The 27,959-nt window shown below is 39.1% G+C and overlaps 1 protein-coding gene across 1 annotated transcript in view; it reads left to right on the forward strand.

Moving 5' to 3' along the window:
- RALGAPA2 (Ral GTPase activating protein catalytic subunit alpha 2) overlaps positions 1-27,959 on the forward strand; it is a 318,996-nt gene that overhangs the window by 51,138 nt on the left and 239,899 nt on the right. The window contains 7 exon segments of the mRNA XM_017882965.1: positions 17,000-17,021; positions 18,951-18,994; positions 21,610-21,787; positions 22,583-22,698; positions 24,981-25,119; positions 26,847-26,972; positions 26,975-27,045. Of these exon segments, the coding sequence (XP_017738454.1) occupies positions 17,000-17,021; positions 18,951-18,994; positions 21,610-21,787; positions 22,583-22,698; positions 24,981-25,119; positions 26,847-26,972; positions 26,975-27,045 (696 nt within the window).

Consider the following 27,959-nt stretch of genomic DNA (forward strand, 5'->3'; position numbering starts at 1 on the left):
TAGGTATATTGTAAATTATATATTTAACCTATTTGAAATAATTCCCTTTGTCCTGTTAATACTTTTTCACTTGATACTAATATTGCTTTGTGTGTGTGTGTGTCTGTGTGTGTGTGTGTGTGTGTGTGTGTGTGTGTGTATGTGAGCCTCTTTTTCTGTATTTTATTGTCAGTCTTTCTCTGTTTGAAAGTTGGATCTGATGGACTTGGTCTTTGCTAGGGGAATTTAACCTGCTTATACTTAATACTTTTTTGTGTGTGATAACCAGTACACACCTGTGTTTTCTGATGGCCATTGCACTTGGTTTTAGCTTTTCTTCTAACTTTGTTTTTGGGGGAGAGGTCACTGATTTTGGCTTTATGGAATATGCTTTGTAATTTGGAAGGTACACTTTCTGTTTTCATTCCAATAACTATCTTTAACAATACCGTTTGCATTGTTTTTCTTCTAATATCAAGAATAAAGTAGACCGGGCACGGTGGCTCACTCCTGTAATCCCAGCACCTTGGGAGGCCGAGGCGGGCGAATCATGAGGTCGGGAGATCGAGACCATCCTGGCTAACACGGTGAAACCTCTTCTCTACCAAAAATACAAAAAATTAGCCAGGTGTGGTGGCGGGTGCCTGTAGTCCCAGCTACTCAGGAGGCTGAGGCAGGAGAATGGTGTGAACCTGGGAGGCAGAGTTTGCAGTGAGCCGAGATCGTGCCACTGTACTCCAGCCTGCGCGATAGAGTGAGACTCCATCTCAAAAAAAAAGAATAAAGCAGTATTTCTGCCAGGCACAGTGGTTCACACCTATAATCCCAGCACTTTGGGAGGCCAAGATGGGCAGATTATTTCAGGCCAAGAGTTCAAGACCAGCCTAACGAACATGGAGAAATCCCGTCTCTACTAAAAAATACAAAAATTAGCTGGGTGTGGTGGCACACACCTGTAATGCCAGCTACTCAGGAGGCCGAGACACAAGAATCGTTTGAGCCTGGGTAGTGGAGGTTGCAGTGAGCCGAGATTACGCCATTGCTCTCCAGCCTGGGTGACAGAGGGAGGCTCTGTCTCAAAAAAATAAATAAAGCAAGATTCTGTGATAGCCCCATAATTTTACTTTAATTCCATATGTCTTTTGTATTTCTTCTCAACTATTTTAAGCAGTTTATACCCAGATTATTATTAATTTTATATTATTTTTCCCTCTTTAGTAGTTTATTGTAATGTTACCTATTAGAGTATTCTTTTCTTTTTTACACATTTAAACAGGGCTAATACCTCAATAATTTCAAGACAATGACAAACCCTGCATTTGATTCTGCCTAGAGATCAACTGTACAGCACATAGGAGGTACATAATAACCTTTGTTCAGCAAGAGTGGTGTTAGTTGTAGACAGATTCTTGGGGTAAACAAACCAAGTCACCTGGGAGGGAGATGATACGTAGTCTAGGCTCTCTGTACTGTCAGTACCCACAAAAGCAATTAATAGAGATTTCATTTTCCTTCAGAACACAGGAAAAAGATATTTTATGCATGATCAGGAACACAGCCAAAACCCTAGTGGGAGGTTCTTAAATACAAAACTTTCAAACTTTACTTTTCACTTTACTGTCAAACTTCATGAGGATAGATGCTGTGTACCGTAAGCTTTTGTATTCTCCATGACACTTTGAACTTAATAAGGCCTGCATAAGTTATCTACTTAAATTTTAAAAAAAGTCCTGTACTTTTATATTATGCTTTTCCGATCAACTCTGCAATTCTCATATTTGTTGATACCTAAACGTTAACTAGGGATGTCTAGGTAGAAACCTAAGAATGAACAAATCTGATCTCTGAGACTCAGGTCAGTCAGCTAAGGAAACCAGAATTTTAAATAGCTTACCAGGAAGGTAAATAAACATCCTGATATAAATACAGGCATGAATGAACTATCAGGGCTCCATTAAATCACTAAGAACTCACAGAGGCAAAGCTTTCAATCTGTTTGATAGTCTTTTTTTTCTTTTTCAAGACAGAGTCTCGCTCTGTTGCCCATGCTGGAGTGTGGTAGCACAATATGGGCTTACTGCAGCCTCTACCTCCCAGGCTCAAGTGAGAGTAGCTGGAATTACACATGTGCACCACCACGGTCCCTGGGTAATTTTTGTAGTTTTAATAGAGACTGGGTTTCACCATATTGGCCAAGCTGGTCTCAAACTCCTGGCCTCAAAGTGATCTGCCCACCTCAGCCTCCCAAAGTGCTGGCATTACAGGCATGAGCCACCACACGCAGCCCATTTGTTTGATATTCTGTTTGTAGCTCTGTGCGCTGGTGGGATGGCTAGGGGTTCTCCTGAAATACCAGAAAGTGTAGTTGTACTGTAGGGAATGCTCTGCTGGTCCAGGAACAACGGCTTTCCTCTTGCTGCTGCTCTGATTCTTGTCTTGTTCTGTTTTTTCCTTCTCTCCAACTTTCTGTGTGCTGTTTTCTTCATTCTGAGCATGGTCCCCAGTGTCATCATCTTTCAAGGTACAGAACTTGTTCATCCTCTTGCTGCTGCTGTTGCCATTCAGATTATTTTATTATTTTTAGGATATTGTCTTATGTTAGTTGTTTTAGGAATATACTCTTTTTTATAGTCATATTAACTCCAATTATGTAAATATAGCTCACTGTCACAGTGTTTATAACCCCACACCCTTGTTTTTGGATTATTTTGATTAATCTGTATATTTTCTGGAATATGAATTGTGTAGGATATATTGAAGAAGGGAGGTATGTGGTTGATAGACTTTCAGTTCTAGAATAACTTTCTTTTAACTTTAAACATATAGCAGGTCCTCAAATAACATTTTGTTATAATGTTAATGAGAAAATGTTCAAGGCAAATATTCTGTCTTCATGTAAGAGTTGAACATTGTGGTAAGAGACAAGTGGCCAGGCCTAAGACAGCAAATGATCAAGTTCCCCTCTCTATAGGTCTCCCTGGAAGCATCTATGCAGCTGGGCTCCTATGCACATGGGTCCTTCTGAGATCAGACTATACTTGTAACACAGGCATTCACAGAATGTTTTCTTTAAACTGAACTGTCCAGTTCTCATCATAAGTTTTCTGCATATTTGTTATTCAAAATATCAAGTAACTAAGACCTCTTTTCTTTTAAACCAAATCTTCTGTTTTCTCCTTGGTCAACATTTTCTTTACCCAGAGCTCTTCTGTCTTGTAGCTAGTTTGGAGAAGGGTTGCTCCCCACACTCTGCTTTCAGATGTAACATGTGAGTTGGTCATTGTTGTAGTTGATTACCTTCCCATGAGTTAGTGTGTAGTATTTTCTTCATTCTTCACTGTCCTAGCTTTCTACGTGGAATTGAAATCAAGTGTGAATCCACTGGGGCATATTGCAGTCATCTGATAATAATTAAAAAATATTTCCTACACAAACCAAAAGAAGACCAGCAGTTATAAAGCAGACTATAGCATCTTATGTAGACTCCAGCTTACATTTCACATTATTCCTGGTCATGCAGTAGGTTCTGAAGAAAAAAGAACTATGGATAATCAGTTAAAAGAATGACAGATTCCCTGATGTGTTGATCAGTAGTAATACCTAATTTCGATTTCGAGTGTACTATAATGGATTACCATATAGATGCAGCTGAGCACTGAGCATTAAATAGAGCCATGTGTTTTTCAGAAAAGTAATATTTGTTCACACTGTGTGGCTTTCTTGATTTTTTTTTTTTTCTCTCCAGTGAAACTACAAACAAGATGTCAGTAGCTTATGTGGCATTCACAGCAGTATAGCTTAGAGAATATTGGCTGCAGTAGAAGAAATGCCAGATTGTATTTGCCCCAGTAAAGGTAGGCTTCATCTAGGGCTTTCTGAGGGACAGGCTTAGCATTTGGACATAGATAGTTGTGCTGGGCTTTATTTTTATTGACCTCATAGACTTTAAACAGTGGCTCTTGCAATATTTGGGTACGAGAAGAAGCATCAGTGTGCGTAATGTTTCAGCCTTTGAATTGTTGTATAAGATTTTATACATTTGGGAATATTCTTAGTAACTCAGATATTGGGCATGCATTTCATATCCAAACCTTTTTGAGTGTTTTTAAAGTCCATCCATTTTGTGAATCTGAAAACTTACCCAGAAGTGGTGATAATGGTAAGCCTGACCTCAGAATAAGTTGGAAATTACTTTTGTGGCAGACTGACAGTATCCAAGCATGTAGATACACATCGTCTTGCTGCATTCTGTGTTTTTCTTTGTTGTGTACTAACAAAAGAAAACAAAATCAAGAAGACCAATATGTATTTTGGAAAACTAAAAAGCATGATTTTCACTGCCAAATTAGTTTCCTGACTAAATTAAAGATCTGAAGAACAGTGGATATGTCAAACATTCATCTAATCTAAGATCTATTCTGAATCTTTACTTTTCTCAGCATTTCCTATATGAAATGTTTAAATTAAGTGGCAAGATGGGATCAGAATATGATCCTGGGATGTAGCTGGGCTGCCAGGTCCCTTAAAGGAGAATGCGTGAGATAATAGGACACCAAGTCCACTGCTGTGCCATTTGCCCAGGCAGAGTGAATGCATGGAAGGAAGCACAGAAAGGATGGGGAGAGCTCAGTGGGACCAGGCTTCCATCAACGTGAGGTAGGAGCCAGCTGTTGAGAAACTGCCAGTAGAGAGGCCATGTCTCTCAAGTAGGGGGCCCATCTCTTAGAACTTCAGCTTTCTAATGTGATGAGAATATTCTAATTAATAATTTGAAGATTATTGTGGCACACATAGAGATGGGCTGTACATATTCCCCTTCAAGAAAGAATGTGCTGCCCAGCTACAAGGGTGGCGTTAGCTGATGGCTTCCAGCTCTTCACACCTTCAACTTTCCATTCTTGGTCATACTCTTTGCCTCATGGCCCCAGGCCAGTAACTGCCAGAGGCAGTAGTACAAGGGCCTTGCCATTTCTGGTCACACTGGGCTCCTGTCATCTTTGCTCTGGAGCTTCCACTAGGTTGGCAGAGATTTGTCAGCTCTGCCTCATGGTCTGAGGCTCCCCTGTCCAATCTTGCTGCCATCTTTTCTCTTTCACAGGTGTTAGTCCTCAGTAGACTATTTGTACTCCTAACTCCTGCATTGCAGCATGTTTTCCGGAAAACTTACCTTGCCATTATCATCATTATTATTATTATTTTTATCAAAGATACCAAATTGGGGTCTATAGTAAATTTTTCTTTTAAGAGAAAGTTTGAGTTAAAGAACCAGAGGATCTAACTTAGATGCAGGTGCAGGCTTGTCTTCATCTGTTGAGTCTGGTGATCCCCAGGCCATCTCCAGATTATGTTTATTTGTGGCCCTAGAGTTGCTCATTTGGCCTGGCAGCCTAACTCCTGGGACCCTCGTTCTTATTCTCAGTTCCAGTCTTTGCATTTCTTGTTCTAACCTCTTTGCCTGTGATTTTTTCCTGTAGGTTGTAACCCAGCTCTTTGGGTTCTTGATCCTATGTGCTCATGGGGATGTTTGAGTTTAGATTCTGTTGGTAAGACAGTGCTCATGTGGGTTCTTATTAAGATATTCTGTAGAAAGCTGTTTTACTTATTCTGATTACCTTTTAATGTCATGTAACTTGACATAACAACCCAGTTTTTATATTTAGCTCCTTTTTTGTGTTATTCATCTAAAATTAATGTTAGAGCATATTGCAAGGGGAAGACTTATTTTGATTTTTTCCCCCTGAAACAGCCAGTTTACTTCTGTACAATTTATAGATGGATCTGTTATGCCTGGCATTTGGTGCCTGGCTTACAAAGGTTGTGTGTTCTCAAGGCAAGAGATTAACACTGAGCTCACTTGATTTAATATTGAAGTCATTTTGTTATGTGACGTTAATTTTCCCACATTTTCTAATATGTTTAACTTTTTAGAACTAGTTGTGCATATAAATACTCTTAAATATTTCTAATCTTTATAATAAATAAGCATACAAAAGCTGGCATATCAAAGATTTCTCCTTGGATTCGAGCACATTAGCCTCTGGCTTCTGCTTTACCTTCATTTTACCTTCTTAGCAGAACTCCCTCAGCTCACGGATACCTCCAGAGCTTCATCTTGTCTTATTTTAAACTCTCTCAAAAGAGAGCTCTCATATACACACAGCTTCAGCCGCTGCTCGTATCTGTCACCATCCAAATCCTGCCTCTGTACTCCAGACCCATTTACACATTTGCCTAGAAGAACATCTCCAGGAAGGTCATCCATTGACACCTCAAAATGGCAGGATGTCCAGAATCAAACTTGACAGCTTATTTGCCTCAGGTCTAAGATTGGATCTGGATTTGATCTCTTGGATAAAAGTGTTGCCATCTACTAAGCCACTGGGAGCCATGGAGACCTCCATTTACTACAGCCCCTCTACCCACTTATCCTGACAATTTTATCTTCTGCATATCGCTATTATATGTTCTCTTTACCTGGTCGACCTTGGTCCAGGCCTTCTTATTTCTCCTCTGAAATGCTACCATTGCCTCTCTTCAGTGATTGTGTCTGCCTCCCCCTCAGCTGCCTCCAGTTTGCCTCCAGCTGGAACCCATTTAGGGACCACACTGCTCCCATGAGGACATTAAGCTCCCAGGCTCGCCTGGCTCTCCAGGCCCATCTCCACCCCTTCTCCCTGCCTACCAGCCAAACTGACCCTCCTGCTGCTGTGGTTCCTGTAAAGCACCAAGCTGTCTTTGCCTTCTAGCATTCTCCCATGGTCTTCCTTCTGTCCCTATCCACTAGGCTAATTTAATTCATCTTCTGAGTCTCAGCTCAAGTGTCCTCATTTCCAGGAAGCATTCCATGAAGCCCCTGCTGAGGTGAAGCTCTTTCCCCCTTACTTCTGTAATGTTTCCTGCAAACGTCTGTCAGGGTTTTTTTTTTCTTTTTTCTTTTTGCTAAATGATACTCTCTTCTTTATCATCTCTCTTGCCCACTATTCATGAAATCTTGGAAGGATTACATATTTTATTTATATTTATTTTATTTTTCAAGAATGAAGTGTTGTCTGGTGTGTAGTGATTTTTCACTCAATGGGATTTGGAATGTGTGTGGGTGTGTTTGAGTGTTTGTCAGAATTATCATGTAGTAACATTAGATATGAGATACCTTTCAGAATTATGGGCTTGAAAGATAAGGTGACTTGGATAGACTTTCTCAAAAGAATACATACATATATTTGGCCAACAAGTTTATGAAAAAATGTTTGACATCACTAATCATCAGGAAAATGCAAATTAAGATCACAGTGATATATCATCTCACACCTGTTAGAATTACTGTTATCAAAAAGATGATGGGTAACAAGTGTTGGCGAGGATGTAGAGACAAGAAAACGCTGGTATACTGTTGGTGGGAGTGTAAACTAGTGCAGCCATTGTAGAGAAGAGTATGGAAGTTCCTCAAAAAAACTAGAAATAAAATTGCCATATGCCCCAGCATTCCCACTTCTGGCTTTATGTCCCAAGGAATTGAAATCGGTATGCAGAAGAGATATCTGCACTCCCATGTTCACTGCAGCATTATTCACAGTAGTTGAGACATGGAAACAACCTAAGTGTCCATCAGTGAATGAATGGATGTAGAAAATGTGGTGTGAATACACAGTGAAATACTATTCAGCCTTATAAAAGGAAATGCTATGATTTGTGACAACATGGTTGAACCTGGAGGACATTGTTGCCAAGTCAAATAAGCCAGGCACAGAGAGATACTGCATGGGGCTGGGCATGGTGGCTCACGACTGTAATCCAAGCACTTTGGGAGGCTGAGGTGGGTGAATCACCTGAGGTCAGGAGTTTGAGACCAGCCTGGCCAACATGGTGAAACCCCTGTCTCTACTAAAAATACAAATATTAGCTGGGCGTAGTGGCAGGCACCTGTAATCCCAGCTACTTTGGAGACTCAGGCAGGAGAATCACTTGAACCATGGAGGCGGAGGTTGCAGTGAGCTGAAATCACACCAGTGTGCTCCAGCCTGGGCGACAGAGTGAGACTTTGTCTCAAAGGAAAAAAAGAAAGATACTGCGTGATATCATGTATATGGAATCTACAAAAGTCAAATTTGTAAAAGTTTGGGGATATTCTTAACTATAATTCCAAAACTTACTAGTTTTTTTGGCCATTAATTTCATGAAATTCTTGCCACCGATTTCATTTTCTTGTCTCACTGTGTTGTTTACAGTCTCATTCTCTTTGTTTTCACTTTTCTTCCTAATCCTGTTCTTTGTCCAGAGACTAATAGTGATTATAATGAAAATGGGAAGGCGATGGTAAAAAAGAAGAAACCTGGGGAATACTGTCATTTGGGAAATTATTATTTAATATTTTAAGAAATGGATTTATTTAATTAGAAAAATAGCATTTGGTTTTTTCTTGTTTTCTTTTGAGGGAATTAAACTGGGACAGTAATCTTAAACATTCAGTAAAGGAAGCTTGCCTGGGGCAAGTGAAAGAAACGATCGCCATACGGAATCAGCATAAGTGCGTAATGTAGTATTGTAAATGTTTTTCTTTCCCTCTTCTATCTAGAAACTTTATCTATAGTGAGTAATATGGGCCTGTCCATGAAAATGTTGTAATTTCATTTGTTTATTTTTCTTTATATCTTTTTTTAATAGAAAATACTGGCAGTTTCTTACTGAACGAAATTTTCTTTTCGATGGCATTACGCCAGAGTAATAGGTAAGTAATTAAAAATTTTTTAGTAATACGAATTTCTTCCAGTTGAATTTTCAGTAATTTTATATATATTGAATATCATCAAGATAGCTTATACGAAAGGAATAATTATAAGGGCATGGTAATTAAGTGGTAATGAAAACCAAGACAAGTTCAACCCCTGACTTTGGAGCAATATGTCTATCTCTTCCTCTATGTGCTTCCTAAAGAGTGTAGTTCATAGGCCAGCAGCAAATTAAGCCTCACCCAGAAGCTTTGTTAGAATGCAGAATCAGCCCCAGCCAAGACCGTTTGCGAAACAGTAAGGTGTATTTTTTTTTTTTTTTTTTTTTGAGATGGAGTCTTGCTCTGTCGCCCCAGGCTGGAGTGCAGTGGCGCGATCTCGGCTCACGGCTAACCTTCTGCCTCCTGGGTTCAAGTGATTCTCCTGCGCTCAGCTCCTGAGTAGCTGGATTTACAGGCGGTGGACCAACCATTGCCGCTATTTTTTTTTTTTTTTTTTTTTTTTTGTATTTTTAATAGAGATGGGTTTCACCATGTTGGCCAGGCTGGTCTTGAACTCCTGGCCTCAAGCGATCCACCCACTTCCGCTTCCCAAAGTGCTGAGATTACAGGTGTAAGCCACCATGCCCAGCCAAGAGAATTCTTGTTCTTTAAGCCTGTATCATTGACTGAAAATTATTCTCTTTGAATGCTTTACGATGTGGCATTGAGAGGAAACTTGAAATAAAGCAAGTTACCACAGCTGCCTTTTCTGTCCAGTTTTTAACATCTAACATCTCATCCCACTTGAATATACACAGCACAGCTGGAGGAATTCTGCGAAATCAATTGTGAATTCTGCCTTCTGTTTTAAGCAGTGTCTCCTTCAATCCCCTGCCGTACAAGAGTCTAGCATTTCCTACAAGTTTTCTTACTTACCAGATGTTTGTATTTGTGGAGAGTGTGACCTTACGATGGAATCTAACTCTGTTTGATCATTCATTCATTCAAATATTTATTGAGGGAGAGACATTTGTGTGCAAAGTTCTGGAACAGAAACTAAGAATATGTCACCATTCTTGTATTGTATAGGCCTTTTGCCCAGTCAGGGAATATATGAGAAAAAATAATTACAGCAAAATTATCTCTATGAAAGAAGTATGATGATAGCAAAAAAGAAAAGTTGAATAATTCTGTTCAGAGGAATTGAGGAAGGCTTCAAGAGAGGTAACTTTGATCGGAGCCTTGAAAGATGAACAGGTGCAGCGTGGAAAGGGTTTTCTGGGTAGGAGATCAATATGTATAAAGTTGTGGAACCTGAAAGAATGCAGCATGGTTAGTGGATATTCCAAAATTCCGAATCCTAAATTTCATTTAGGATTATTTATGTGAAAATGGAATGGACTCTTATAGAAACTAAGTTATTTGAAGTTATATGTTCTTAATTTAAAGAAAGTGTATATGTCAATTGAACCAAATGTGTAAATCATTAAGATAGTGCCTTTATCTGTAAGTATTTCAAATACACAAAGAAAGTTTTCCTTTAGATTTTAGAGAGTTGTCCATCGCATTTCTGCTTAATTGAGACTTTCAGCTTGTGTTTTAAATTAAAGTAAAATAAAATTTAAATGTAAGATATAATCTAAAGAGACATCATGGGGATTTGTGGTGCTCCATGGTACCGTAGGAATGGCTGACAATGAGAAATAACTGCATGCAGTATTTTTTATCTGTGCTACATATAATCCTTCTTCAATTTTGTTTATATCATTTGTATGAAAACTATGCTCATTTTCTTTAGATAGCACTTTAGAATGTCTGAAGATTAGTAGGCTCTTCTCAGCATGAATAAATTTATTAGGACTATGTGTGAAAATTAATTTGCATCTGTGTTGTGAAACTTTGTGTGTCTAGTAGGCAGTGTGTAGTATTATTTTAATTCTGCCTAATACCACATAAACTGGTTAAAATTGCTGGTACAAGTAGCTTTTTACCCAGTTTGGCAGCATCTTAGCAAGAACAATGACTGGAGGCCTCAGACTCCTCAGTTGAGACTGCCAAATACTGAGTTTCCTGAGCCATCTAATAGCAGTATGTGTTGTTTATCTGGTGTGCAGAACAAGTTGTTGCTATAAAGTGGTCAGAATGAATAATATTTCAGAATGCTGAAATATGAGCATTTGCATGTAAAATTATGCATGTTTATTACTGATGCTTATATACTTAGAGTCAAACAGGCTCTTTTCAGACAAATAATTTTTGCATGATAATCATATTGGGTGGAAATGGGTGTTGACACAGGTCCACATCTCCTCTCTACAGTGATCTTTACTAGATGTGCTTTGGAATCAGGCATTTTCAGATTTTAGAATGGCAATGTGGTGCATTGATGTACAATGAAGCAAATAAGTTAGAACATCAAGACAATCTTAACATAACACTTCCAGTGGTCTGGGCAGTGCCTTCTCCCCCCCGCCCCAACTATGTAAGTTACTATTTCTATAGCTTAAGATAAGAATATGTACCATTAATGGAATATCTACACATAAGATAGTCTTATTTGGGCGTTGCCAGCATATGAATTCAGATTAGGTTCTGTCCACTAATGACTTACACAGAAGAACTTCAATTTTCCTATAATCTTTTGGATTTTGAAATGGTCCATAAGAGATTATGGATTTGTAATTATATACATATATACCTCACTGTACCTATTGAATTATTTCCAGTTTATTTGGATTTTTAAAACTGTTACCATTAGTCAGTCCAGGTCTTGACTGAGTTGTAGAAACTTAGAAACTATAGGGAAATACCAGGTATCAAAGGAAAGGAATGTGCTTTAAATATGTCCTCAGCATTGGCATCCTGGACTTTTACAAAACCTCTGAGTCTGGGGCAAGGAGGGGCCTTCTCACCAGCCAGTGCCTGACATTCTAGGTAGCAAATATTCCTTACCTACTAGGAAGAACACTCCTATACTAATGTCTTACTAATTAAATGTTATTGCAGCTGGTGGGGGACAAGGTATTCTGAAATGTTGGGTTAGAACCTTGAAGTCGTGGTTATACACAACTGATGCAGTATGCTTCTTGTGCCACACTGCATATGACAGTGTCACTAAGCAGAGAAACCTAAAATAAGGGCAACTGCTATATTCTATGAGTCTCAAAAGCCGAGAAGGAAGAAAATAATTTGAAACATCAACCACCGCAGTGCTTGAAGTCTGTTACTTATCATGTCATCTTATTTTTGTCTGTAGAAAACAGAGACATTCTATTTCTCTTAAAACTGCTTTTAGAGGGAAGGGATAGTCTGTGGTTTCTCTTTGTTTTGGTTTTTAATGGCTGGCTCCTTGCTTTAAATCACTGAATGAGGAAACATTTGAACTCGTAAGTTTTGCAATGTGAAATGAACACGGGTTCATTATTCCAAGCATCTGGAGGTATTTCTTCAAGTGATGTTTGGAGAGCAAGATGACCAGGGAAGTGGATGGCACAATACTCACGAGCTCTGCATTATATGCTAATATACAACTCAACTATTTGTAAAGTTCCATTACTGACTACAAAAGAAAAAAATTGTTTATCCAATTTTTTCTGAAGTCATTTTTTAGGCCAGTAAATCATGGTGGATAATGGTGACTGCTTGACATCTCATCTCTGGGCAATAATTAGAACTGATGGAGAGTGAGGCAATGGCAAAGAATGGCACTGGCAGCAAACCAGGGATATTTGGTATAAGGGCAGGCTGCGCGTTGTCAACAGAGGACTTAAGTTATATGTGTGTTCACTTTAAGAAGGCTTACTGCTCTGGAGCCTCTAGAAAGCAAGTGTCCTATCTCATTCAGTGTGCAGTGCTAGGCCTGAACTCAATAATTATTTGTCAGGTAGGTAAAAGGATATATTTTGTATTAGAGATGTTTTATATAAAAGTGTTAAAATGAATTTTATATAAAAAATGTTAAAAGGTTTAAAGGGGTGGGGCTCAATTATTGGAAATTTCACCTATGTGCAATACCTCATATGTTTTTTTATGAGTCATTATTAAATCTAGTTTGTTCACCTAGGTTTTTTATATACATAGTGTAAAAACCAAGGGCCTAACTAAGCTGAAAATTTGTTTTTTACTTTTTAAGTGTATTCCAGGTTTTGTGCTTGGGAGTAACCAGTGGCCCCACATTGCCTGGGATGTGAACATAGCCTCTGACCAGTCTCATTTCTCAAGGTCCCTACTGCCCACTGGGTCCTAACCTTTCCTTGGGAGCCTGAGTCTGGCAGCTTTCCCTGATCCCCTCATTCAGACCATACCATAGCTCACTCTTCCTGAGAGAGCGGGGTTTCCCTATGCACTTCACACAGGACTCCCTCTGAAGTGCATCACAGCCAGGCTGGGTGAAATCAGGGACCCCACATGCCTCCATGTTCACCAGGAGATGTCTGGAACTAATGCCCCTGGTAGCGTGGGGGCCAACTCACTTGGTGGTTTTTCCATGCCCTCTCAGGGTGCTTTTACCATTACTGCTCTGTGCTTCTTCCCCTCCCAGGCACTTCTTTGTGTTTTGCCCTCTGGGGGTCCTCTTCTTGCCTTAAACAATAGCCCTAAAGCCTCAGCCTCTTTCTTTCACCTCCCTGACCACCTGAAACCTGACTTTTGTCTGAAGCTCCTCTGTCTCCCTCAGGAGTGGGGGTGAGATCATGGTCTTTCTTTTCTCCCATGCCAATTCCAGACGTTAGCCACCATCTCCTCTGTGGAAACCTCTGTTTGATCAAACCACTTTCTACCTCCTGGTTGCTGCCATGTCTTTTGACCTCCTGCTCACTTGCCTTCCCCCCCATCCCCCGTGGCTTTGTTCTCTCCTAGCCCTTTTCCTTCATGCCAAGTTACCCATCAGCCCCCACCCCTAATCCTGTGTGCCTCTGTGGCTTCAGACCCTGATCTCTGTCTGACCATGTCTACCATTCTCCTGATATTTGACCCAGTCACTTCCAGGTTGGCTGATTTTTTTTCTTATATTAAAAAAATATATATTTATGGGGGGTGGTTAACAATTGATACACAGTAAATTACTTATATTTAAAATGCACATTTTGATAGGTTTTAACATAGGTGTACACATATGAAATCATTACTACCATCAAGATAATGAACATAGGTACTACCCCCAAAAGTTTCCTCATCCCCCTTGGTAATCCCGCTCTCCCATCTTTTCTCACCTCATCCCTTGACAACCTCTGATCTGCTTTTCTGGCCCTTGTAGACTAGCTTGCGTTTTCTAGAGCCTTACATAAGTAGAATCATGAAGCATGTACTCTTCTTTGTTTGGCTTTTTTCACTTGGCATAATTATTTTAGGGTTTATTTACATATTTCATGAATTAATAGTTCATTCCTTCTTATTTCTGAGTAGTACAGTATTCCATTGTGTGGATATACCATAATTCCATAATTTATTCACTTATTGATGGTCATTTGGATTGTTTCTAGCATCTGGGGCTATTACAAATAAAGCTACTATAAACATGTATGCTCAAGTCTTTGTGTGAACATATAGTTTCCTGTCTCTTGGGAGTGGAATGGCTGAACCATGTAACAGTGTATGTTTAACTACTAGACTGTTTTCCAAAGTGGTTGTACCATTTTATATTCCTACTAGCAGCGTAAGAGTTCCACTTACTCCATGTTCTCTTCAACATTTGTTATGGTCAGTCTTTTTATTTTAATGATAGTGTTATCTCATTGACTAACAATCTTAAGCATCTTTTTATGTGCTTATTTGCTATTTCTTTGTCTTCTTTGGTGAAGTTCAAATCTATTGCCCATTAAAAAAAAATCTCCGATAGATGCCTTGGAAATATTTTCTCTCCATTTCTGGCTTGTCTTTTCATTCCCTTAATAGTGTCTTTGGAAAAGCTGAAGTTTTTAATTTTGAAGAAATCCAATTAATCGATTTTTTCTTTTATGGATTATGCTTTTGGTGTCATGTGTAACAAATGTTTGCCTAACTCAAAGTCAAAGATTTTCTGTGTTTTCATATAGCAGTTCTATAGTTTAGGTCTTTGATCCATTTTGAGCTAATTTATGTTAATTTCAAATGTTTAGTGGAATGCTGGTTCCTCATGCTTAGTGTGGATCTTGTAGTGCCAAGAAGTTCTCTGTTCCTATTCCACTGGCCTCTTCTAGCAGGCTTGGCATACTGGCAAGCAGAGGGAGTTTCCTTCTTTCTGGCTCCTTGTTTGATGCTGATGGTGTATTGCATTGTGTGTAATTTGGTTTGAAGCATGATATTGAGAAGGAGGTTTTAAAAAATTAAAACTACATAAGAAAAAAATTTATAATGTTAAAGTTTTAGGTTAGAAATATCTGTATGATCTCCTGGCCTTGAAAATATTATTAAAATATTGTTAAAAGATTGTTACTTGGTCAAAGAGAAATTGTCAAATGTGACAATTCTTACCAATTTAAAGTGAGAAGCAAAGAAATAGATTTTGAAAATATCATTGATGAATTTGCTTTCTTCAGAGCCAGGAAAGTAATATTATAATACATTCTTTGTTATAAATAATGTATTTAAACTAATGCTATGAGTTTTAATACACCCAATTTTACATTTTTCAGCTACTTTAATGTTCTGTAAAAGAGAAAAAAAAATACATAGAAACACGCATACAGAAGCCATTTTTAAAAACCATTGCATGAAAGTACTTATCTTGATTAATGAGTTTTTTGATATCCCTTAAATTTTGTTCAGGGTCTACACTCTTCTCTCACTAGTCCCAACCCTGACATTTTTACTGCCTCTTCAAAAGTAGTAAGACTTAATTTAAAGGATATTTATGGTTAAAATGTAGTAAAAGCCAATAGAATTTAGAAATTCATAGAATCAGCCCAAGTAATTAGATCTTACTTACTTATTTATTCTTTCAGTTATTCCCATGGTCAATAAAGTGGCAACCAGTAGTGTTGATGAGGCATAGAAGAGGTGGGGTCGGTGTAATTATAGCTTGGATAAGAAGTTTAAAAATCCACACAGGCAGCCGGGCGTGGTGGCTCAAGCCTGTAGTCCTAGCACTTTGGGAGGCCGAGACGGGCGGATCAAGAGGTCAGGAAATCGAGACCATCCTGGCTAACACGGTGAAACCCCGTCTCTACTAAAAAAATACAAAAAACTAGCCGGGCCAGGCGCCTGTAGTCCCAGCTACTCGGGAGGCTGAGGCAGGAGAATGGCATAAACCTGGGAGGCGGAGCTTACAGTGAGCTGAGATCCGGCCACTGCACTCCAGCCCGGGCAATAGAGCGAGACTCCGTCTCAAAAAAAAAAAAAAAAAAATCCACACAGGCATGACATATATAGAGGAACTTAAAGATTAAAACAAAATGAGAAATGACTTGATAATGTTAAAGAAGAAGTATCTTTGTGAACTTAAGGCCTTAAAAAATAACTACAGGGAGCTGGGTGCAGTGGCTCACACCTGTAATCCTAGGACTTTTGGAGGCCGAGGTGGGCAGATCACCATATGGTGAAACCCTGTCTCTGCTAAAATACAAAAAATTAGACGGGCATGGTGGCGCATGCCTGTAGTCTCAGCTACTCGGGAGGCTGAGGAACGAAAATCACTTGAGCCCCAGAGGTGGAGGTTGCAGTGAGCTGAGATTGCACCACTGCACTCCAGCTTGGGCTACAGAGTGAGATTCCATCTCAAAACAAAACAAAACAAAACAAAACAAAACAGAAAAACCCTACAGAGGCCAAGCAAGTTTCTCAGGTACTTATCACCAGTCCTCAAGCTATGTGCCCCACTGCACAAGTTTTCTTGCTAATATATATATATTTTAATTAAAAAAGAGTTCCTTAGAGAATAGCTGATGCCCTGTCTTGCATGAAAAATGTGCTTACCACATACCAGGCACTGTTCTGTGCATTCATATATATTAACTCATTTAAATCTCACTGTCAGTTTGCTGATAGATACTGTTGTCACCCCATTTTACAGATGAGAAAACTCAGGCATAGTGAGATGAAGTTACTAACTTAGGTTACACAGGTAATAAATGCAGAACCTACATTTGAACCCGAGTGGTCTAGCTTCTGAATCTGGCTTATAACTCCTAAGCTGTACTGCTTCACATGTACAAAAGAGTTTTTGAATACAACAGAATAGACTAGATCAAATACGTATGTATTAGTTTTCTGTTGCTGCTGTAACAAATTACCAGATTAATTTTAAAAAGTTTGGGACCATTGACCAATATGGGTCGTATGTTCTGTATGTCTGCATGTAATGTCCTTTCTATATGTATTTTTCTTCTCTTTGTGTAGGGAACAGTGGATATAGGCATCTGTAGGTAGTCCAAATACTTAAAAAACACCAACAGCTGGGTGCGGAGGCTCACACCTTTAATCCCAGCACTTTGGGAGGCCAAGGCAGGTGGATTGCCTGAGCTCAGGAGTTCGAGATCAGCCTGGCTAACATGGTGAAACCCTGTCTCTACTAAAATACAAAAAATTAGCCGGGCATGGTGGTATGCACCTGTAATCCCAGCTACTTGGGAGGCTGAGGCAGGAGAATTGCTAGAACCTGGGAGGTAGAGGTTGCAGTGAGCAGAGATCGTGCCACTGCACTCCAGCCTGAGCAACAGAGTGAGACTCTGTCTCCAAAAAAAAAAAAAAAGAAAGAAAGAAAGAAGAAAAAGCACCACCACCACCACTACCAAAAACAAGCTGGACCCATCGTAAGAAGGGGAAGGACTAACAAGCACCAATAGTCACACACAATGGCCAGGAGAAAGTATTTCCAAGAATATGTTGTAAGATGATGGATTAGCCAGATGGCTGGAAAGAGAACTGTCTATGCAGACTTTATCATTAGGTCTCCTGGGAGGTCTAGTATCTGTTGGCTCTGCCAGCCACCATGAGGTCCTCAAAAGGTGTCATGAAGCCGATGTTAAACTGAGGTAGAACAAACTGTCCAAGAAGGATGAACATGGGGATAAAGAACAAGGCCCAGGTTGAGGAAAGGTGTGGGCTAGATGGGCACTTGAACCTTAGCTGTGACAGAAAGAGCCAGCCTAGTAAATGCTGGCTCTAGACCAAAAACTACTGGATATGGTTTGGTGAAGGGAGAAGTTGGGGAAGGGGAGACACTTTAGCTTCCTTCACTCATGCACAAACTATTAGTTATTTAAGTGCTAGAACCTAGTCGGAGTCATGATGATGAGTTTCCTTTGAACCCTAGTGTTAGGTGTTACGAACAGTGGAACTGTTTTAAAAGGTTCCTTCGGATTGCCAGTGATTTTGTTCTGCCTAATGCATTTCTACAGAGAGTATGCATTTAATTATTATATATGTATTTATCAATGTAGCTGTGGCTTGTATCAGTTGTCAAAACACTGGCTCCCTTGTTAGAGGAGCTCTTTGAAATTCATTGATGGAGTAAATATGACTTGATATCTAATTTGTTAAAGAGCTATCACAAATTTTTCATCAGAGGATCTAAGTAATTTTTTTCTTAAAAGATCTGTAATTTGAGAGGAAAGTTATCTTGCCTCAGATTTTCAGTATATTTCTATTTTAAAAGGTCATCTCCTTTTTTGAGGTTAAGATCCCGTTTTAGAGGCTACATAAGATATTTAGATGGGGTTGTATTTCTCCATACTGAGGTCATGAATACACTTACAGAAGACTTAGTAATAGTGTTCCATCCTCCTAAGAGAAGCTTTTCTCATTCTAGTGAGCTGCAGCACCAAAGTTTTTGTAGTTGACTGGGGTTCCGAGTCAACCTTGATTCTGCCTCCTTGACAGTGACCAAAGTGCTCTGCTAGAGGATTTACTGATGGACCAAACCCCATAAATGTGGTTGTCATTGCCAGGAGAGAAACATGCCATTCTGAGTATTTGTAAAATGTTCTTGTAAAAATGTTTTCTGAGCAGTTGTTTTACATTATTTTTACCTTTAGAGATTTAAAAAGAAAAAAAGCATCCATTTTATGCATGGCAAGAGATATGCACATAATCCACTGTGGGCATTTGGCTTACCTTAATATCAATCATTTTGACTGTTTAAAATAATTCTGAAGAGATACATACTTAAAGTACTTTTATCTTGAAAATGTCTTTCCCTCTGTGACATTGCTTTGCTTCTGAAGGTCAGCCTTCTTCCTTTTATTTTTAAAAATTATATTTTTGTCATAAGTACATATTTTATTCTTAAAATAGATATTTGATGTGTATTTTTATACTCTATTTATAATTCATTTTTTTAAACTTTCAGGCTCAACTTTAAAGAAGCTTCTACACACTGGAAATTCTACTAAGGTATTTATTGTATCGTGTAATGGCGTTTTTTATTACTCTTAAATTTGTTAATGCCACAAAGTAACAATGTTAGGCCATTTTGGAAAAAAGATCTTTAAAAACCACTTGATTTAGTTTTAATTTTTAATTGATAAATTATATTTTAGGGTTTTGTTCTTACATCATACCTTATTGCGAGAGACATTTTAAATGGTATTAGAAGAAAATGGGTTGGGCTTCAGAGTTTAGAGTTCTGAGTTCTAATTCTGATTCTGCTGGGTATGGATAGGGACCGTGGGCAAGGCACTGACTGCTCCAGTTTATCATCAGAAAAGGAGGAGCAGTCCCCTCTAAACTTCAGAGCTCACATGCTTGATTCTGTCCATCTTGGTAACCTGGTTGTTAAAATTATAGTTGTCTCTAATTAATTTTACTAATTTTGAGAGCTATTGTGGGAGAAAAGAACAACAAGGTCTCACTCTTCAGTATTTATTTGTGGCAGATTTATAGGTTAAAATTGGTTTATATTGAAATGGATATGTCTTTTATTGTAACATATACTTCTTGATGCTGAGATAAGATTTTGCTAAAACATAAGTGGCAGAAAAAATTCAGCCTGGGATGAATATTTTATGAAAGATAATTCACTTGGAGTTAATTACGTTGTGCGAATGCTTTTAATAAGCTAATATATTGGTAGTTTTATACTGGCTTAAACAATCACAGCCTCTTAAAACTTGATATGTTAACTATTTCTCACATGTTGGAAAAAAAAAGGAGTTATTCCTAGCCTCACTGTAGATTCTATATTTTGTCCCTCTTATTTTAAAGAAATAGGGTTATGATTAAAACCTATCAGTTTGTTAATCTCGTGTTTATAATTACCCTTATTTATATTTAGTTCTCTTAAATACAGTTAACATATAAAAATCAGAGACTTGTGATAGAATTTCATAGAAACTTCCCTCTTGTTCTATTAAATATAATTTAATTAGATATACATAGAGCTGGCTGGGCGCAGTGGCTGACACCTGTAACCCCAGCACTTTGGGAGGCCAAGGCAGACAGATTGCCTGAGGTCAGGAGTTCGAGACCAGCCTGGCCAACGTGGTGAAACCCCGTCTCTACTAAAAATACAAAAATTAGCCGGGCATATTGGTGCATGCCTGTAGTCTCAGCTACTCAGGAGGCTGAGGCAGGAGAATGCTTCCCCCTAGGAGGCGGAGGTTGCAGTGGTCCAAGATCATGCCATTGCACTCCAGCTTGGGCAACAGAGTGAAACTCCATCCCCTGTCAAAAAAAAAAAAAAAAAAAAAAAAAAAAAGAAAAAAGAGCCTTCCCTTCTCTCTTCTTTCCTCTCTCCTCTTTCCTCTCTCCTCTCTTCTCTTCTCAGTCTGATGGCTGAATAGTAATGTTGCCACTCATTTTACCTGCTTGGCGAGAGGAGGGCAGGTGTGAGCAGGCATGGAGGTTTGAGCAGAGCAGTGGTGGAGTCCAGGAGCGTGTTTGGAAGTACGCTGTGAATTTACTCTGTTAATGGGGCAGCACTGTCACCAGCTGGGGTGTCTGTCCTAGTGTATTTTGACTTCTGTTGGGAGTCAGCAGAATATTTTTATTTATTTATTTTGGCTCTTCTCCACTTTTTGGTTTGGTTTTATGGCAAAGCCTTGTGTTTGACTTGCAATGTTCTTGCTCTGGCAGAGTCAGCACCACCTTGAATTAATTGAAAGGAGATGAGGCAGTTACCCCAGTTGCTGGCATTTGGAGCTCACTACATCTTTCAGCTGCATGTGACATTTTTTCAGTCTCTTTTGCTTATTTTTTTTTTTTTAATTGACATAATCTTTTCAATCATTTAGGAATACAGAAATGGAGGGACATGTGCTTTTGAATTCTAGGAATGGGATAAATTTGGAAGTGTAAAGAAAGAAAAAGGACACATCTCCCTATGTTGATGTTTCCTACAGCATGATGCCGGCAATTCAGAGCATGGCAAAGGCGTTGGAGAAATAGAATAGGGACGTAAGGTATGAGGAGAGCTGCTCTGTCTCATTAAGCCAGGCCTTCAAGGTCTCATTTAGCTCCTAGTCTTTTGATTCTCAAGAACATTATCAACATGGCGTATTATAGTGCTAGCACATATAAATTTGGAGGGAGATTATCTTTGTCATTGTTTTTATGGATAATTGAGGCCATGGGTACTGTTGCCTTACAAAGTAAGATACTATTAACAGGAAACACTTACATAGTGCTTACTGGGAGTCAGCCATTGTGTTATTCGGTTTACATATGTTAACTCAGTCTTTATCATAGTCTTTTGTGGTAAATGCTCTTATCCTTATTTTACAGATGGGGAAAGTGAGGCATGGAGAAGTTAAGTGGTTCTCCATGGGTCCCAGCTAGAAAGTGGCAGAGCTTGCATTTGAACCCAGGCACTTTGGCTCTCGAACCCTGGCTCTTAACTCGTGCTGTATTGCAGTGTCTTTGCTTATCTGTCACTAAGTAAAGAACTTGGTGTACTACCTAACACACCTTTAACTTGTAGTTTCTCTTTCTCAGACTGATGCTCCGTTGTAATGCATTTCTGTAAATACATGTAAGTGTTTCATTTTCATTGTTTTTAATTTTGTTTTTAGATAAGATGTGAAGGAATCAGGCTGTTTCTTCTGTGGCTTCAAGCACTTCAGACAAACTGTGCAGAAGAGCAGGTGCTGATTTTTGCTTGCCTAGTGCCTGGTTTCCCAGCAGTCATGTCATCCAGGGGCCCTTGCACACTGGAGACACTCATCAATCCCAGCCCTAGTGTAGCTGACGGTAAGTTATGTTAGCAGATCTCCCATGTTGAAATTATTCTTGGACTTACATTGAGAAATTCTTTCTTTTTCATTTTCTTGAATAGAAATCCTGATGGAGTCTGAAGAGGAATTATTCCCCTTTCATATTCACTGTAGATTCTTACACACCTTAGAATCAAAAGACTTGGAGCTTATTTTATATGAAATGATGACAGGATAAATTTACTGAAGTGATGGAAGCAGGAATAGGAGGGGACAGATGTTGGCAGTAGCAGGAAGTAAAAACATGGGAAGTCTGGACTGGTTTTCTGGCTATTAATGAGATTAAACTCCACCATCCAAAGCTACTGTCTATTCTTATCACTGTTGTTCATAAGTGGACATTGAGCTGCTCACCAGGATCTTATTTTGCCACTGTGTATTTTCCTGCAGCATCTGTGGAAAGACAATAGTGGTCTCATGGGACTATTAACGGTGGCCATTTGTGTCCTGTGAGTTTTCAAGGAACTTGCCTGTTGGGACCATTGATTTATTACTGTATATTGCACTATTGCTCAGTGACTGGCATTTGATCTTGGGCTGACCAAAGCAGAATTTGAAAGGGAAAGAATGGTGCAGCGGGAGAAGGTGTTTCGTGGGCATCAGGGCTGTGTTTCCAGGCCCTTTAGGCACACTGCCTTGGAGTGTGCTCCTCAGTGTGAGCAGTTTCAGTGGATGGAGAGATGTATTTTAATAGAGACCATTTTTAAAACCCTAAACTATGTTTAAAATTTAACTTTGGTGAATGAGCTCTCATCATTTTCTGTCCTTTCAGTAAAGATATATCCAGAAGAAATCACTCCACTCCTGCCAGCCGTATCGGGGGAGAAGATTGCTGAGGACCAAACCTGCTTTTTTCTTCAAATACTGTTGAAGTATATGGTTATTCAGGTCAGGGAAAAATTATGACTCTTTCAGTGTGGTGGGTTTATTCTCAGCAGGAAGAGGAAATATTGCCTCTTTTCTCTCTGCATATCCGTATTTTTTCCCTTTTCTTTTTCTTTGAGGTGATTTTATGTGATATTTTAGCAAGTGCAGAGTATGTACCATTTTTTAGGTCACTGCAGCAAGACCAGCTGTATGTACTATTTTGTGAGTGTGTTTAAACCATTTTTCTCACTTTACTTCTTTCCTGCCCCTAATCTCTATGCTTGCAAGACAGGTTGAAGGAGGAGGCGGGCCCAGAGGCTGAACAGGTGGGCAGGAATAGGCAGAGAAGACCTGTTATCAGGGGATCTGAAGGAAAGCACATGGAGCAATCTCCTCATGCCATTGGCACAGGCCTCCTTTATGTCATGTATTATTTTTTCTCATATGCACCAATTGCATACAGAACTGAAGTAACTGGTTTATGATTTTAATAGGAGATTTGTGACCCTGGTCTAGATTTCTGAATAATAGTTAGAATAAAATGTGCTGATTCTTTTTTCTCAGCAAATACTTCTGTTGTCCTTGAGTTCGTCCTGGGTATTGTCCAGTATCTGTCTTCCCCTTCACAGCCGAGTTGTTGAAGTAATAATCTCTACTGAGTTCACATCCTCACTTCATGTTCTTTTGACACCCACTGTTAGCTGCCTTCTGCCCTGTCACTGCTAAAGTGGCAAGCCCCAAACCACAAGGGTTCTAGGGTCAGCCCAGAAGGAGGGCACACTTCAGGTTTTGCTCTCCTTGTTCTTTGAGGGGATTAGACTACCCCTCCTTTATGAGTTTCTCTTCTCTTCTGATATTTTCTCTGGCCTTTCTCCCTTCCTTTCACTCCTTTCTAGTTTTCTTTAGGGAACTGTGCTTTTTTCTGCTGTCTCTCAAGATTGAGTACTTGACTGCTTTTTCTGAATACTTAGCAATTTTGTCCCCTTTCCTTGCCCCTTTCCCTTTAGCCAGAAACAGAAACACAGGACTTCAAAATCCTGAAAACCTGACTGGGGCATGCTTTCATATTCTGGAAACTCCACATTTGAACTCTAATGGCCCATTCTAGATGCATCTCAAATGCCAGCTGTTCAGAAATGTTTGGACATTCCATTTGTCCTGGAAAATCAACAGAGTATCCAGAACTTGGGGGCTTTGGGTTCTCATTCTAGGTGTGTCACTAATGAGTTGTGTGACCTCAGATAAGGCGGATGGAATTGATATAGGATAGAGGTTTGCATGCAGACTGTGAACCTTCTAATTGTGTGCAAAGTTTTAGGTGCATATCGGTGCCTCCCTTCTGCCTTCTCTTCTGTCGATTGAGATGAGTTCTCAGAGCACAGCTTTTGGCATATTATGGATGCTGAGCTCTGCTGCCCCTGGGGTAGCCAAAACATCTCATCCCTTTACCTCAGGTGCTGCACAAATTTCATTTTCTAAGTGGACATGTCAGGAAGGAAGTTGGGAAGCCCTGCTCTAGAGCGCTCTGTGGTCTAACAAACATTAAGAACCACTGACAAGTCTTCTCTAAGGGCCATGTTTCCCTAAATCATGTGGGGGTGACTGCACCTGTTTAACCAGGCTGTCCTCCTGGCTCCTGAAGGATGGTCTCAGATATTGAGCAGTTTTGGAGTGCTCCCACTATGCAAACACTGATGGGTTTTTGAGGGGGAGAATATTGTCTCAACACTATGAAAGATTTAAACTTAATCCATAGTGGACTGGCATGCCTGGTTTATCTTAGCCTTTGAATTTTTTTAATACAGAGAATGCATTTTCCAAGATTCCATGGATTTTGCCTTTTGATATTGATTCTATATGTGGGTAACATTGGATGAAATTCTTGAGAGGGATTGTTTCTTTAATTTCTATTTATTATAAATGGCCTTTTTCTGAGTTTAGAAAAAAGCACCTGATTATTCGTGACTAAATGTTTTAAAGGCACAAGAAATGTTAGATAATTACAAAAAACAGAGAGAAAAAATATGGACATGATATATTATAGTAGGTTGTAAAAGATATGATGTCACTGAGTTGTTTGGCTCTCAGTAAAAATGCTGTTTTAGCATAGTTACTGTTTTGTTTTGAAGTGCTCATTCCTGCCGTCTTTTGAGCCTTGTTACTATTTCATTACATGACTGTCAGCATACTTGTCATTTTTACATTTAGGGTAGGAATTTTAGTAACGTAACAACACTTCAGTTTAGTATATGTTAATTTGAAATGTAAATATACATATGTTCTTTTCCACATATTATCCAAAGGCTGCGAGCTTGGAGTGGAAGAATAAGGAGAATCAAGATACTGGTTTTAAATTTCTTTTTACATTGTTTCGAAAGTATTATCTTCCTCATTTATTTCCATCATTTACTAAGTTAACAAACATCTACAAACCTGTACTTGGTAAGTACTGTTGGAGCCGTGTATAGAGGATATCCAAAGGAAAGCTATGCAGTCTCTTTCAAAGTGACCTTTGGTTATTTTAAAGTAAAATAGCCATTTTATTTTTGTATTGAATGGTAACTTTATTATTAGATGTTTAAAGTTTCTTAATAAGTGATGTTAATTATTTGTACCTACTAAGATATACCTCAGCTCACAGCAGTAAAAGGGAACCGTGGCTCCTATACTCAGAAATAATTTGAAATGTATTTATGATATTTTTGGTATAATTATACTGTCATCCTTTAATGTAAAAATCTCTGCATTTCCTAAAGTCTTTCCTTGTGGGTGGTGGGGTATGGTGACCTCAGGCTTTGTTCAGTGACTGGCGGCCAGCCCAGGGCAAATAGCTGCCATTGTATGCCTTTTCTTTCATGCTGGGTCCTACATCCACAGCTACTACTGACAGGTGCTTATGGAGAACCAAATTTTAGGTGATTGTACAAGCTATGGGCAGTAAGCCCCAGAGGACTAGGAAACAGAAAGGAATTTCTAATTTGGCACCTAATGTTTTTCTGTTCTGTAAGAAATGAGGACTCAGAGGACAGAAGCATCCCTTAGAGTGGTGAAGGTGGGCGTCAAATCTTCCTCTCCCTATTATCTAAAACAGGTAGTTCAAATGAATAATTAAAAACAGTTTTGGAGGGGAAATAGTGACATGAGATGTTACTCTTTTGGGGAACATGGTCACCTGATTCAGTTGTCTGTGCTGTGTGTGTTCTGTGTTTGCGTACACACACACACACACACACACACACACACACACACATGCACGGGAAGAGAAGCCAAAACTTGGTGCGTTTTGAAAGATGTAGAATTACTGACTTTTAGGGGCACTGGGACATGTATTTCCTTAGCTATATATATGTGAATATTTTTTCAATATTTGTTTCTGATTTCATATGTACTCTAAATTCATTGTGAAAACATGGTGTATTGTTAATATTCCTAGATTAAAAGTTATTTGTTGATAATTTTTCTGCCTTATACAGGTATTCCAGATATACAAAAATTATTAAGATAGAGAGTTGAACTTATGGCAAGTAGTATCTCAAATCCAATACCATATAATTTTCATATTGATTATGGAATTTAAAGAATCAGAAATTGACTTCTTATTAAGTCTTTGGAAAAGGGAGTATTTGATTGCCTCAAAGATGAAATGTGACTTTCTGAATTCTTTCAAATGTAAAGTAGATGATATTGATTCTGTTTCATTGGATTCATCTAAAGGGAAAAGGATATAACTCTAAAGTTCAGTGGATTTAATCGCTGCAATGTTAGATGTTAAAATACCTAAAATTATGTTTTAAAAGTTCATATATATGTTTACATTTGTTCCAGCTATAAAATTAAATTAGGTATAATATATGTGAAAAGATTTTCACTATTATAGTCTCATGTAATTTATCAAAATTGTTAAAATAGTTGTTAGCTTAGTTTTCCATAGCTATATATCATAGATACATAAACAATCACCATCACCACCCATTCTCAGTCAGATCACAAGGTGGAATCAGAAAGGAGCCTACCAAAAAAATGCCATTTTTAATCATTGAAGTTGTTCATTCTTAATTGCTATTTAGACAACCAAAAATTGGATTTAATTGGAAGCCAAAACATTTGTAGGGGTTACATAATGTTATGATTTATTAGCCTAATCAATCATGTGTTCTCTTTTCTACCAGACATCCCCCATTTGAGACCAAAGCCAGTGTACATTACTACAACTCGAGACAATGAGAACATTTACAGTACAAAAATTCCATATATGGCAGCTCGTGTTGTTTTTATTAAGTGGATTGTAACCTTCTTTTGGAAAAAAAGTATCTAACTGCAACACAGAACACTAAAAATGGAGTTGATGTATTGCCTAAAATCATCCAGGTATGCCGTTCATCATCTTTTTATCTGTTAATGCTTCTGTAATAAAATACACTGGAACATAGCCGGAGTTATTGATTATTAGAGTTATTGGTTCTTCCACGTTGTTGGTTATAGGTAAGTGATTTTATTGGCCCCCTGCCTGTAATGCCGAGGTTTCAGAGGGACTTGTGAGTTTGAATCACTTGCTGTGCATTGTTGGGACTGCCATGATGATGCAATCTCGGGAGCCATTCTGAGAAGATGGGTGTTGTGTGCACACTCCTGGCTCCTCCTCATTCTCCTCACTTGAGTACCAGTGGCCTCTGAGCATGAGAACAGAGGCCTGTCTTGCCTTCACCAAGCCCCAATAGCTGGAAGGCTCTTAGGAAACTGTAAGTGGCCCATGGTGAGGACCTATGAGGCTGCCAGGCGCCCTCCAGCATCTCAGGAGAGGGAAGTAGATCAGCAGCTCAGGATTTTGGGCTGGCTGTTGAGCAATGGTGGGGCCCCTAGAAGAGGAGGCTACCTCTTCCCTGAGGCCTTCAGAAGAGACCTCTCCTTGTATGGGGCCTGCTGTGCTTTTTCTCTCTTGGCCTTGGTCAGCCATACATAAATGGGGTCTTTCTCTCTCTCTCTTTTTCTTTCTTTCTTTCGTTTCCTTCCTTTCTTTCCTCTTTCTCTCTCTTTCCTTCTTTCCTTGCTTCCTCCCTCCCTCCCTCCTTCCTTCTGTTTCTCAGCCAACAGGCTGAGTTGCTTAGGGACTTGGTGGAGCACTACCATTTGTGGAGGTCACAGAGCAGCCACTTCACTAAGGGATCATGGTGTCATGTGCTCTTTTGTTTATTGTCCCCAAGAACAGGGATAGGAAGTGTGGTCCACTGACTGCAGATTTGCCGATGCCCTGGAAGTCCCAGAAGTCCGACCTAGGCCTGAGC

This window comes from Rhinopithecus bieti, unplaced genomic scaffold (assembly GCF_001698545.2).
Source record: "Rhinopithecus bieti isolate Rb0 unplaced genomic scaffold, ASM169854v2 scaffold_641, whole genome shotgun sequence".
NCBI lineage: Eukaryota > Metazoa > Chordata > Mammalia > Primates > Cercopithecidae > Rhinopithecus > Rhinopithecus bieti.